The sequence below is a fragment of the Leptosomus discolor genome, chromosome 1 (assembly GCF_034619465.1).
Source record: "Leptosomus discolor isolate bLepDis1 chromosome 1, bLepDis1.hap2, whole genome shotgun sequence".
In the NCBI taxonomy this organism is placed as follows: Eukaryota; Metazoa; Chordata; class Aves; order Leptosomiformes; family Leptosomidae; genus Leptosomus; species Leptosomus discolor.
Window position 1 is genome coordinate 86728115 of NC_141391.1, and position 12708 is coordinate 86740822.

Here is a 12708-nt window from a genome sequence, read left to right on the forward strand (position 1 = left end):
ACTTTATCAGGAACCAATGCACTTTTTGGTGCTTCCCTAATGAACATACCTTAGAGTGATCAATCCCTTTTTTTTTTTAAATAAAAAGGTTGCCTTCTCCAGTTTCTTAGAAACACCTCATTCTGCTTTCTAGTCTCTCTCTATTTCCGATTTACTTAGTGATAGTTTTGGAGGCCTCGGAACAAAGAGCGATTTCTAAAAAGATGGTCTGTTTCAGTTTGTCAGAAAGTAAATTTTTTCCCCAAGTGCTAAATCTCAGGACTTTCTTTTTATGCCACATAGAACGAACCCATTAAAAACACGCTTTCTCTTTTACTAATTCCTTTAAACAAAGCTAGGTGATTTCTGAAAGCATCCTTCAAATCAACAAATCCAGTACTCAGCTGAGGTATTTAGGTATTTACCAAAGCTACCTTTTTAAGCAAACTGATGACCCACTGACAGGATCTCCCTCTTAGTTTACATAACAATCAGCAATTTTTTTTTTTACTATAAGGTGAGCAACTGAAAACCTGAAAAGCCTCTCCATTCTTGTTCTCTAAAGTAGCATTTTCTTAGAAAAATAAAAAGGCCAATTAAACAGATGGAGGTATGAACAGAGGAATAAATTCCTATGCAAAGTAACAGTTCTTGCAGGCAGGTAACCTCACTGGAATCCACTTTCTGGTGTCCAGCAAAAGAAAAAAAAAGCAGAATGTTGTCTACAGAAAGATTACAAAATAATGACCATAAAGCTTCAAGTTTTGGCCAGTGACAGAATTTAGAACTTTAGGATATGTACTGGATTCGCATGGCAAGGTTTTGGTAGCGGGAGGGCTACTGAGGCGGCTCCCTTGAGAAGCTGCTAGAAGCTTCCCTCATGTCCGACACAGCCAATGCCAACCGGCTCCGAGATGGACCCACCGCTGGCCAAGGCCGAGCCCATCAGCGACGGTGGCAGCGCCTCTGGGATAACGTGGTTAAGAAAGGGAAAAAGTTACTGCGCAGGAGCAATTGCAGTGAGAGAGAGGTGTGAGAATATGTGAGAGGACCAACTCTGCAGACACTAAGGTCAGTGAAGAAGCATGAGGAGGAGATGCTCCAGGTGCCAGAGCAGCGATTCCCCTGAGGCTCATGATGAAGACCATGGTGAGGCAGGCTGTCCCCCTGCAGCCCGTGGGTGTCCACAGTGGAGCAGATGTCTGCCTGCAGCCTTGTGGAGGATCCCACGACAGAGCAGGTGGATGCCTGAAGGAGGCTGTGCCCCTGTGGGAAGTCCACACTGGAGCAGGCTCCTGGCAGGACTTGTGACCCTGTGGGTGACCACACTGGAGCAGGCTGTTCCTGAAGGACTGAACCCCATGAAGGAGACCCACACTGGAGCAGTTCTTGAAGAACTGTAGCCCATGTGAAAGACTCACACTGGAGAAGTTTGTGGAGCACTGTCTCCTGTGAGAGGGATCCCACATTGGAGCAGGGGAAGAGCGTGAGGAGTCTTCCCCCTGAGGAGGAAGGAGCAGCAGAAACAACATGTGATGACTGTAACACCCATTCCCTATCCCCTGCTATGGGGGGAGGAGGCAGAGGAAATCAGGAGTAAAGTTGAGCCTGGGAAGAAGGGAGGTGTGGGGGGAAGGTGTTTTTAAGATTTGGCTTTATTTCTCATTACCCTTTTCTGATTTGATTAATAGTAAATTAAACTAATTTGCCCAAGTCAAGTCTGTTTTGCTTGTGATGGCAATTGCTGAGCAACCTCCCTGTCCTTATCTTGACCCACGAGCCTGTTGTTCTATTTTTTTTCCCTGGTCCAGCTGAGGAGGGAGGTGATAGAGCGCCAGGGTCAACCTATCACAAGATGAAAATTCTTTAAACCAACACCAAGAAAAAAATTAAGAAATCATACATACCTTATCTACTGGGACAAAGTCATTTTCAACTTCTATTGACCTTGGTCGTAGCTTTATAGGTTTGTCTTTGAAGATATCTCCAAAGCCAACACCCTTGACCTTTTTGGGTTGGATTGTTGTGCCTCCATTGGCTCCTTCCGATTTTGTGCTGCAAGAGTCACCACCATCACTCTCAGAGCCTGTAGCATCTTTTAGGCCTGTGAAATGGAGGGATGAAAGAAGGAATCTTAGGTGTGAAGCTCACTATTTTCAAAGCAGACTGTGACTGTTTTGGGGAAATGATCCCTTCCACCATGCTCTAAAGGAAAACGAAACCACAAGAAACAGGTACAGAAGATGGTCTCTGTGCCATGCGCTCATTTTTGAGTTTTAAAAATCACTTTATTTCTTCGCATTGGTGTACTAGTTAGAACTTACACCAATCCAGAAAACATGCATACTCCAGCATCAAAACTTCAGGAATGAAGACGGCCATTCCTTGAGTACCAAGAAAATCCTTCTTTCTCAGACAAAAATTATTTGGAAGATAACGCAATAAATGGAAGAGTTAAATTCAGTTGTAGGGCAGCTATTGTATAAAGCCACTTAAAGCTAACAAGCAGTCAGACCAGGTGCACTGTACCTTAAATCTGTGTGACTCATATCAAGCCAATTATGCAATTAGTATCTAAAGCTACATTACCTAACTGGGAAATATAAAGCTGAAAGCTGTTCAAACAAATTTGCAATCAAATAAGCTGCATAATATGTTCCCTGCTGAAAATGAAATCTCTCTGCAGCATAGACAGCCTCATAAGAAAAGCACCCATGCACACTATCCTCCAGGAATATAATAAGTCAAAACTGACATTCAGTTTTGCATTACTTCTCTCAGTGAATAGGAAAATTTATCTGCACTTATCTGAAAATACCTGCTGTTTGAATAGCAGAGGTCTCAGATGCAATATGGTGATGCTTCAGCCACTTTACAGAACAGTGCAGGATCAGGCCAAACAGCCACTGGCAGCAAAAGTGACCCACGGAAGTTTCCTCCAATTGAAACAGTCCCCCAGATCATTTAAATCTTCCTTCCTATGTTACAGATTGACTTAACTATGTTTCCAGGAAAACCACAGCAATTGCTGCTACTACAGCACTAATTCTACCGAATAATAACAAACTCAAATACTCACAAGCATTCGTGGTGCCACAGACAGGGATCTTATAAATCAAAGAAAGAGAAATTTCAACTAAACGTATATTCTTAATTATTTTTATATCAAGGTCCACAAAGAGATTGCAATGGATTTTCACCATAAAAGGCTGCCAGTACAGATTCTTCTTTAAAATGTAGACACCTAAAATCAAGTAGAGATTATATACAAATCTCTTTCCCTCTTTCCTTTGGTAAGCCAGTAATGCCACCCCAAAATTACCTGTATTTCTGCAAAAAGGAAAGAAATGGTACTAAGATTGGGTAAAGTCTGTTGGAGCCCTATAAAAGGGCTGCAAGTTGTGGAGCATGTGGGAAGTTTTATAAAATCTTCGTAACACCTCAGTTTCTACTCTTTGATGTGTATAAGCAACAGAAACAGAATGAAGCAGTGTTCCTGAGCTGAAAGCATCTGAATGTCATTTCCAGCCTACACTAGGACAACCTTTCAAAACCAAATCAAGGGATTACCTAACGAAAAAATATTTCTAAGTCAATTAAAATTTTTAATATTAACAATTGAAGTATTTGCTTTTGCCTCCCTGACTCAAGTGATGCCTTTGGTTTTAACAAACGGACAGGCTCCATACAACAACTTTCTGCCATGCTGGTGAGCAGCAACTTGTTTTGGAGGGGACCGTTTGTCTTCCCGGCAATTCACTGTTTAGCAACTACCCAGTAAAACACAGCATCTTTATCAAGGGCTACTTTAAGCTTCTCCGATGAAACACAGAAAACAGTGCAAGTCCTGAGGCCTTACAGGCACATCTTCATGATCTGGTATGCAAGGGGCTCATCTGTTAAACTGGTTTCAACACCAGGGTGCTGCTAGGACATGAAATCGGGAATTATGTGTCGGGGTTTAGCAAAACTGTCAAGCAGAAAAGTCATCATATGCTGCTCTGAGATTTCCTGTATCCAAAACATGAAAGGAGTATAAATGTGGAAACAGAGAAAGTTCCCAACGAACATGTCCGTTTCTTTCAGTGTTCAATTTACATAGCACCGAACAAGTTATTTGTTCCATAAGCTGTGCAGGATTGGAATTTAAAAGAATACTAGAAAATAATATTACAGTTCTTTTCTTAAATATGCAAGGGTCTTCACCTCTTTGCTTGGACCTTTCTATTTTCCCAAGAAGGGCCTGGGGGAAAACTTCAAATCTGGTTTCAGTCATTTATTACGGTAGTTAGAACGGTAGTATTCCTGCCGTCAGTAAAGTAAATTCTCTGTGCTCCTTCTCCTCTAGAGCTCACGAAAGCAGTAACTAGGGAATTCAGGTATTCACTGTGATCCTGCTCTGTGCTGTTGTTGGTGGGAGGGGAGTGGTTATCCATAGCAGAGCCATTCCACAATTATTTAAGCCACAGAGGTATAGATCTCTTCAGGCAACATGGCAAACGCACTGCCTCTTTCTTATCCCTACACTTTGTTGTGACTTGGGCAGTAAGAGAAGAATCTCTAACTTCTACTAGCTGGACCTGCCCTAGCTTTGCAAAATATCAGTCACTAGGGCCGTGGCTGAGACAGAGGCTAGAACTTTGCTACTTCTAAATGCAAAGAAAAGGGTCACCAATCGACCACACTGAGTTACAAATAATATTTCTGAGTATAAAATATCCACAACTCAAAAACCACAAACAAATCATAGCGATCATCGTCTTTTTGCTGAAGAAAAGATCTTCTTGATATGGGGCAGGAAAATTATCCTCAAGCAAAAGTTCTTTTTCTCATCCTTTCTAAAATCTCCTCGATCTACTCTGTGATGGAGGGAGGGAGCAGTCCAGAGACCTCCCTCCACAAGTAACTGGATTTTAACTGATAGAACCCATGACTGCTCTCAGGCACTCCCTTAAACGAACAGAAAAGCTGTCTTTAAAATAAATAATTAAAATAAGTTTTCTGCATCACTAATTGTGTAAGAAGAGGACCTGGACGCTGTCCAGCAGATAGCAGTAAAATATGGAACTAATTATGGGAATTACTCAACAGGTCTCCCATGGACTTCCAGATCCTTGAAGCCTGCATGAAAGAGAGATCAGAAACATCAAGGGGCTCCAATAAGAATTAGGCTTTTGTTTCTGGGTCATCACTTGGTTTTCATTATCATAGAACTACAGAATGGTTTGGGTTGGAAGGGACTTTACAGATCATCTAGTTCCAGCCCCCCTGCCATGGGCAGGGACACCTCCCACTAGACAAGGTTGCTCAAAGCCCCATCCAGCCTGGCCTTGAACACTGCCAGGGAGGGGGCAGCCACAGCTTCTCTGGGCAGCCTGTGCCAGTGTCTCACCACCCTCACAGTCAAGAATTTCTTCCTAATATCTAATCTAAATCTCCCCTCTTTCAGTTTGAAACCACTACCCCTCGTCCTATCACTACCCTCCCTGATCAAGAGTCCCTCCCCACCTTTCCTGCAGGCCCCCTTTGAGCACTGGAAGGCCGCTGTAAGGTCTCCCCGGAGCCTTCTCTTCTCCAGGCTGAACAACCCCAACTCTCTCAGCCTGTCCTCACAGGGGAGGTGCTCCAGCCCCCTCGTCATCTCTGTGGCCCTCCTCTGGACCTGCTCAAGCAGGTCCGTGTCTTTCTTGTGCTGGGGGCCCCAGAGCTGAACGCAGCACTGCAGGTGGGGTCTCACCAGAGCAGAATAGAGGAGGCATTACAGCATCTTCAACTCTTATGACCATTCTTCTATGATGAGACATCACACCTTGTATCAGAAACCTCATCTCAAGCTTCCAACAGATTTGCCCAGCATCACTCATCTGTGCTTGATGATAATCCCAAAGTAATTTCATTCTTTATGTTGCCACACAGCTTTGTCTCAGTATTCAGTCCTCATAACGAAAGCAGCACAGGAAATAACAGCTTTTTAATTTTTTTTTTTTTTTTTTTAAATGAGGACAGAATGGACTGCAGTGATGCCTGTTCAAACTAAACTTCATTTGAGCAGCCAGATACAGAGGCCAGCCTTACTAAGCTCCTTCAAAGTTAAAAAAAAATTCTTCCTGATCAACTGGGAAAATGACATCATTTATTATTTTTCAACTGACACAAACTTAGAAGCCCTCTGGACCCCCCTTAAATAAATAAATAAGAAAGAATAAAAGCCCTGGCTTTTCCAAGAACTAGTCTGCTCTTGCTCTTACCACTTCACAGCTGAGGGCAAGAGGCAAAGGTGACAGAACAGGAGGACTATATGCAGTAGAAACTGAAAATGAATTAGAAAAAATTAAGATCTGTAGTAACATTAAGAAAAAATAATGCAGTGCTTAAGTACAAAACAGTCCTGCAGAAAACAATCTAACATGCTCTTACTCTTAAAGACATGCTAAGGAGACTCTCTCTTACCTTCCTCCCAACGTACATGAGATATACACCTCTGATATGTAGAGACAAAGAACTTGCAAGCAAGGATTTGCAACACTGTGCATCCTTGCCTGACAAATTCTTTCCTCATTTATTTTTTCATTGGCTTGTTCCTTGATATATACATATATATATATATATATATATAATCAGCATATATATATATCTCAGCATATATATATATATCTCAGCATACATATGTCAGCAATCCTCTCAGAGCAATCCTGCCAAGTGCAGCTGCACTGGCATCCCTAGCCCTGCCTACACAAGGAAGGGATGGCTGGTGGTTGAGGTGATCTCTCTTAAAAATGGAAAAAGGTCCTTCTTCCAACCACCCTCCTTTTTTTTTTTCGTTCAGCTTTTCATGGCCTTTTTTGCCACTACTGCAAAAAGCTTAGTAGGAGAACAGAGCTGGGTGGACAGTTTCTCCAAAAGACAAATGTAGCCCATGGATATAGCTTGGAACTAAGCAGGAACCTGAGTGACCTAAACTGTCAGATCATGGATTTTAAACATGAAATTTTCTTCAAGAAGAGCTACAGTTAGCAGGGAGGTCAGGTTGCTAAATGGGCACTGAAAACTGGAGAGCATTTCAGTTGGCACAGTCTGCTGCTGCTGCTGCAGACCAATACACCCACACAATCTGAAACAGCTGTGGCAGAGCTGTGACCTTCAGGACTAAGGTAAGGCCAGCAGCTCAGCAAACTGCTATCCTCACAAACATTGAGCACATCTTACTTTTAAGTCTAGTGATTAAATGCTTCAAATGTGGCCAGAACAGGATAAAAGCTTCAGTAGTCAGGCCTCTTACTTTTTTTTTCTATTTTTTAACAGCAACATTTCTAGAATCTGTCAGCTCTCTCTCAGTATTTGGAGAGCTGACAAGCTAAGAATATAACATCAACAAGGTGCTCACTAATGTGCCTACTATCACACCAGTCCTAATAGTAGGAAAATTTTTCAGATCTTTAAAATTTCTCAGCACATAAGTCTTTTGGGGGTGTCACTTCCCATTTCTGGCTCTATAAACAAAGACACTATTCTTTTCCCTAAATTTATTGCTGCTGAATCATCTGTAGAACCACAACGTAGAGCTCAAATCTGAGCATTGGGTGCAGCACGTTTATAGTACGCTCCTTGACCTTAGGGCAGCATCAGCAGCAAGAAGTTAAAATTCCCAGAAGCCAACCATTCCCAACTTTCGGCTGGGACAAGATATGGGACTACTGACATAAGGCTATTTAAAAACACTCAGAGCTTTAAGATTCTCTGTTGCTTCATGCTCCTTACAAACGCAAACTAATTTAGTATTCATGAAGATTAAATTCTCACAACACTGTCTGGAAGAATTTCGCACTTCACACACGTTTTTTCCTCTATGGGTATATAAGAGAGATTATTTTTCTCAAGACATTTCAAACACACCACACTCCTGTTATGCCAGTTACAGGTCTTTTGAGAGCAACATTCTGAAATGTACCAAAACAGATTAGCTCAAACAGGGATTAAAAAGAGACCACAACATCAGACTTAATTCACCAATGGCCCCAGAGCTGCGCTGGCATCAAACCAAGATTCTAAATCAGAAAGATATTTAGGGATGATAAAGGGCTGTGTAAACTAAAGCTGTTAAAACAAAAATAAACAGTTGCGATAAAATTAACTCCATTCAAAGCAGGAAATGAATTGTTTCTAAATAGCTTAAAATGGCAGGAAAAAAGGGGAATACATTGTGAGCTTTACAGAGCTTTCTATTTTGAGCTGTTATTTAGCAATGTAGTTTTTGCTCTTTATTCTGGATTGTTCTCTCCACAGACAATTTATGGCACTGGGCAAAGGACGGACCACTCTGGGCAAAAGATGGACCACTCTGACGATGTATAAGGCAATGATGCTTTGGCCCTCTAAATGCTTCTTAGGCTAGCTCTGTTAACTGATGTAAAGGTCAGCTGTTCAGAGGCACACACCTGAGACAACGCAAAGGATCTCCTGATTTGGTCTGGCAGCCAGAGAGAAAAGCTGTCAACTGTGTTTAATAGAACAAAGAACTGTGTAAATGGAGCTTATTGGGTTTTTTGCTGTTTACAAAAGGGAAGGAAGGCGAGGAGAAATCTGTCCTTTCTTTCTGTTTAGAGAATTACAGCGTTGAATGCCTGAATGACTGATCTGAATGACAAAGAAGGTGAAGTTATGAGTGGCAATTGCAGAAGATAAGACAGGAACCATCCTTCCTTTTCCTCACATACTGGCAAAGGCAGGACAAATACCCACAGCCTATGTGGTATTTATCTTGAGCTTGCTTTCTATCAAAGTCCTGTATTTTGTTGAAGCCATCCCCGAGAACATCCCATGGTGTCTTAAAAAAATCAAAACCAGAAAGGGAAGTTTGATTTTAAATATTACTGTAGAACAAACCCATGTAGATTCTTCACAGCTCAAAGGTTAATAAAGTCATGCTTTCAAAAAACAAATTTATGTTTCTTTACCAAGAGTGGGTTACACATGTACAAACAGCTGAGGCAGACTAGCTCAATGTTAGTCACTATTTGTTGTTCTCTGTCATATTCCTTGAAGAAATTTAACCATGTAATCTAAACGTTTTGTCATTTCCCTTCAGCATGTTCATTTTCCTTAGCCCAACAGTTCTTGCCGCTTAAGAAACAACCCCAAGATTTTTATGCTTGCACAAGAAATCATGCAGGGAAAAGGGGAGCAGTGTCCAGCACCACGTAGCAGCATGCATTAAGGCCAACGCAGCACAAGCGTCCTCTGCAGCATGAGCACAGAGCCATCAATACGGGAGTTGGTCGCTTCACCTCATCCCCAGCCGCTCTCCCGAGTAGTGTAAGAGCAATTAGAAACAATCATTCTTTCAGGAGCTCTACAACTGTACCATTGTCATCTTCATTTTGGAACTATTTTTTCACCACCGTTGTTCTCACCAAGTAAAGGAACATGTTATTACATGTGAAAGGATGAGTAAGCAACCACAGCCAAAAGAATCCTTTACCTTCCATTCACCAAAAATGAGTGAGTCTTTTGTGAGACTCATGGAAAACCACTTGGTAGCAGGAGTCCGAATCAACAGAAGGATTTAATGTGTTTCACCTCAGTCAACATAATTCTTCCACCCACCACTCCAAATCCCTCACCATCTGTACATTTGTTCTCCAGAAAACAGGATGCTTATTTTTAATCATAAAAATTTCCCTCACCCAATTTTAGCATTGTTCTTTCTCAGATGTTATTCTTCATTGTAGCAGCTGCGTATTTAATACATGTTCTTCTTTGTAAGCAAGCTATAAGTTGAGGTGAAATAAAAAATTGTAACTGCCCTCTCTCCAGAACTGTTAAAATCCACATTTGAATTTCCCATTTAACTTTGCTCACATTCAGACACTCTTAAATGAGGTTAACAATGTCATAAGTACATCAACCATACTGTTTCTTGGAACTCTGACCAGCCACAGTTCCTCGAGATTAGGGGGGAGGGAAAAAAAAAAAGAAAAAGAAATAAGAAAAAAAAAGTGGTGGAGCAATAGAAAACACAATTAAGGTTACTCACGAATATTTCTGTTTCAACGATCCTGTCTCATCTTCTTCCATTTTATCTAATATCTATTACTGACAGCATTGTGGATCCACATATAAGGAAAGAGAGGCAAATATTGTCAAATCAAGCATTGTATCTGCCCTGTTCCTCAGTTATAGCATCTTCGAAGAAAAAGAAAGCGAAGGAAGTAAGAGAAATTAAACCAGTAAAAATAAAAAAATTAGAAATCCAAGAAGCGGGTTTTTTTGTGGAGGTGCAGGAAAGTTGCAGGATGAGAGAAAAGAGGGCTGTGATCAACAAAATAACAAGTAAGTAATTTTTTGTTGTCGTGTGTCCCTCTTCATCCAGTATACACAGTAGCAAAGATTTTCTGACAGCAGGTTGATGAGCAGAATGCCAAAGGAGCTGGAATTATTGCTGAGCAGAGCCTGGCATACCTAATGACCAAAAAAGCCATGTCAGTATATGAAGGCAAAGCTGGGTGTTTATGCAGGAGATAATCTTGCGTATTTTAGTGGAAGGTATCTCTAGAAGCAGCTACACAGTAATTCAACAGCATTTAGCTGTTACAGGCCTTGGTTAAGCAAGAAAACTTATTTTAAACCCAGCAGTTGCAAAATTGCTTTAAAAATAAAAGGTTTTAGCACTAAGCATATGTTTGTAAAGTAAAAGCTCTAAGCTTGCTTCAAAAGTTGAGCAACGCTTCATGCAATGTGATACTGGTGAATCCAAGCACCCTTTGGGCATAAATCTAAAGCTATGCATTGACCTGAGCTTAACTTATGGAGAAATCAGAAAGTTGAAATTAGTGTAGCTGTGGGTTGTTTTAAACAGATAACCCTTAATGAAAACAATTACATGGAATGGATCCAAATTATTTTCACTGGAGACATAAGCACATGGATATTTGTCTAAAAATAAGGACCAGAGGTCAGATATGAAATGGAAGGAGCTGGCCACACCTTCAGTAGGCCTCCTTGGGAAGAATATGTAAGTGAGCTGCCAATAGATGTAGCAGGAAGAGTAATGAACCCTCCTTTTTATATGCTAGTTTAGGAGATAACATCTCTGATAATAGCAACAATGCCAACCCTCAGTTCGTTTAAAACTTTCCCGGATGACCTGATTTTGCACACCACCTACTTCAGTCCCAGTTCCAATCCAGTAAGCAACAAACAGGCCACAAATGTAGCTGGACATCTGACCTTCTGAGATGTAGTTTTACAGAGAAAGCAAAATACTTCTGCAGCATGAAAAAACATGCAAGTTTCAATCAAATGCCAAGGGATGTAGTACTAAACAAGACATCTCGTCAGCTTCAAAAACAAAGTTTAGATGGGTGTTTGCCCAGAGCAACGTGAGACAATATACTGTGGGTTAAGCCATTTTTGTGCAGCTGGTTATCAAGCATACCTGTAGATACCTATCCAACCCTGCACTTTGTGAAATCAGTTTGATGAAATTTATTTTCTGTGACATAGCGCAACCACGGGCCAGTATCATTAGCAAGAAGAAATAAATGCAGCGCTCTAGCACAATTGGAAAGGTGACTGAATTCTTCTTGACTTCACCTTAGGCTCACCCTAAATGACTGTAGAAAAGGGGAAGGGCCATTTGACTCTCAATGAAAAATGGGCTGGGCATGGAGAACAGGTTTCTGGAAAACTTCAAAAGGTAATGTTAGGGCTTCATTGCCCAGAAAGATTAATGTTGTGAAATTAAAGGCTCCAAAGGCAGACCTTGCATCTGATTTAAAGCTAGATCATAAGTCAGAAGTCAAGCATACTGGAGTTTTACTTCATAAATTCTAATTATACTCATCGGATAGGTGGATTCAAGGCCATAATGCTAAGAACTCTGCAAGAAGCATGCAATTTGAGTGATGCATAAGCAGTCATGAACACTCATATAAGGTGACAAGCAGCAGAAAAATGCAAAGACCATCATCCACATAGTGTCCTCCAGCCAAAGCAAAAACTTGGCTGGAAGCTTGAGAAGAGCTGCAGGAAAGAGATGAATTCTGGGAGACAAGGAGATAATTCTGAGGAAATACTCAGAACTGCACATATTCACAAAGATTTTTGTTCAAAACTGGATCAGTTTTTGTTTAAAAAAGAAGGTGTAAGTGCACGTTACCAGAATAGAAGGCTACCATTACAACTGCTTCATCCTTTGTTGTGAACATGCATAAGAGAATTCCTCAGAGGTAGGACAGCAAACACTCCCACCCAGAAAGGAGAAAGAAAGGCAGCACAGCTTGGATCTTCTCAAGAGAAAGATGTCTGGGACGGAAGCAGATGTCACAGTTAGCACAACATCCTGTTCACCGGAGGACAGGACTGAACACTTTGTACTTAGTCACACTGAATGTGACTCAGTAGAATCTCTCTCTGCTAGATTTCTTGATGAGGAAGCAGGTGGAAGGACAGATTTCTGTCGTCTTTGCTTCCTCTGTCTTGCATCTGATGTAACCATCCTTTCTTCTTCTGTATTAACAGGGTAGTAAAAGCATATGAAAAGCAACATGTTCCCTGCTTCCAAAAGGCAGAAGGCAAAAACCTGAACATGAAATGAAAGTAGCTTTATATCTTTTACCCTCCTTGGCAGAAAAAAACGTATCAGCCAAAATGCTGTGAGTAATAGCTGTCAAAGACAGAATGCCAAATGAAGAGCATGCAGTACATTAAAAAAAACCCCTACAAACCCAA

General features: G+C 41.2%; 1 protein-coding gene across 1 annotated transcript in view; it reads right to left on the reverse strand.

Annotated features, from left to right (window-relative positions):
- SH3KBP1 (SH3 domain containing kinase binding protein 1) overlaps positions 1–12708 on the reverse strand; it is a 209237-nt gene that overhangs the window by 89551 nt on the left and 106978 nt on the right. The window contains exon 8 of the mRNA XM_086482058.1: positions 1887–2083. Within this exon, the coding sequence (XP_086338184.1) occupies positions 1887–2083 (197 nt within the window). The remainder of the gene's footprint in view (positions 1–1886; positions 2084–12708) is intronic.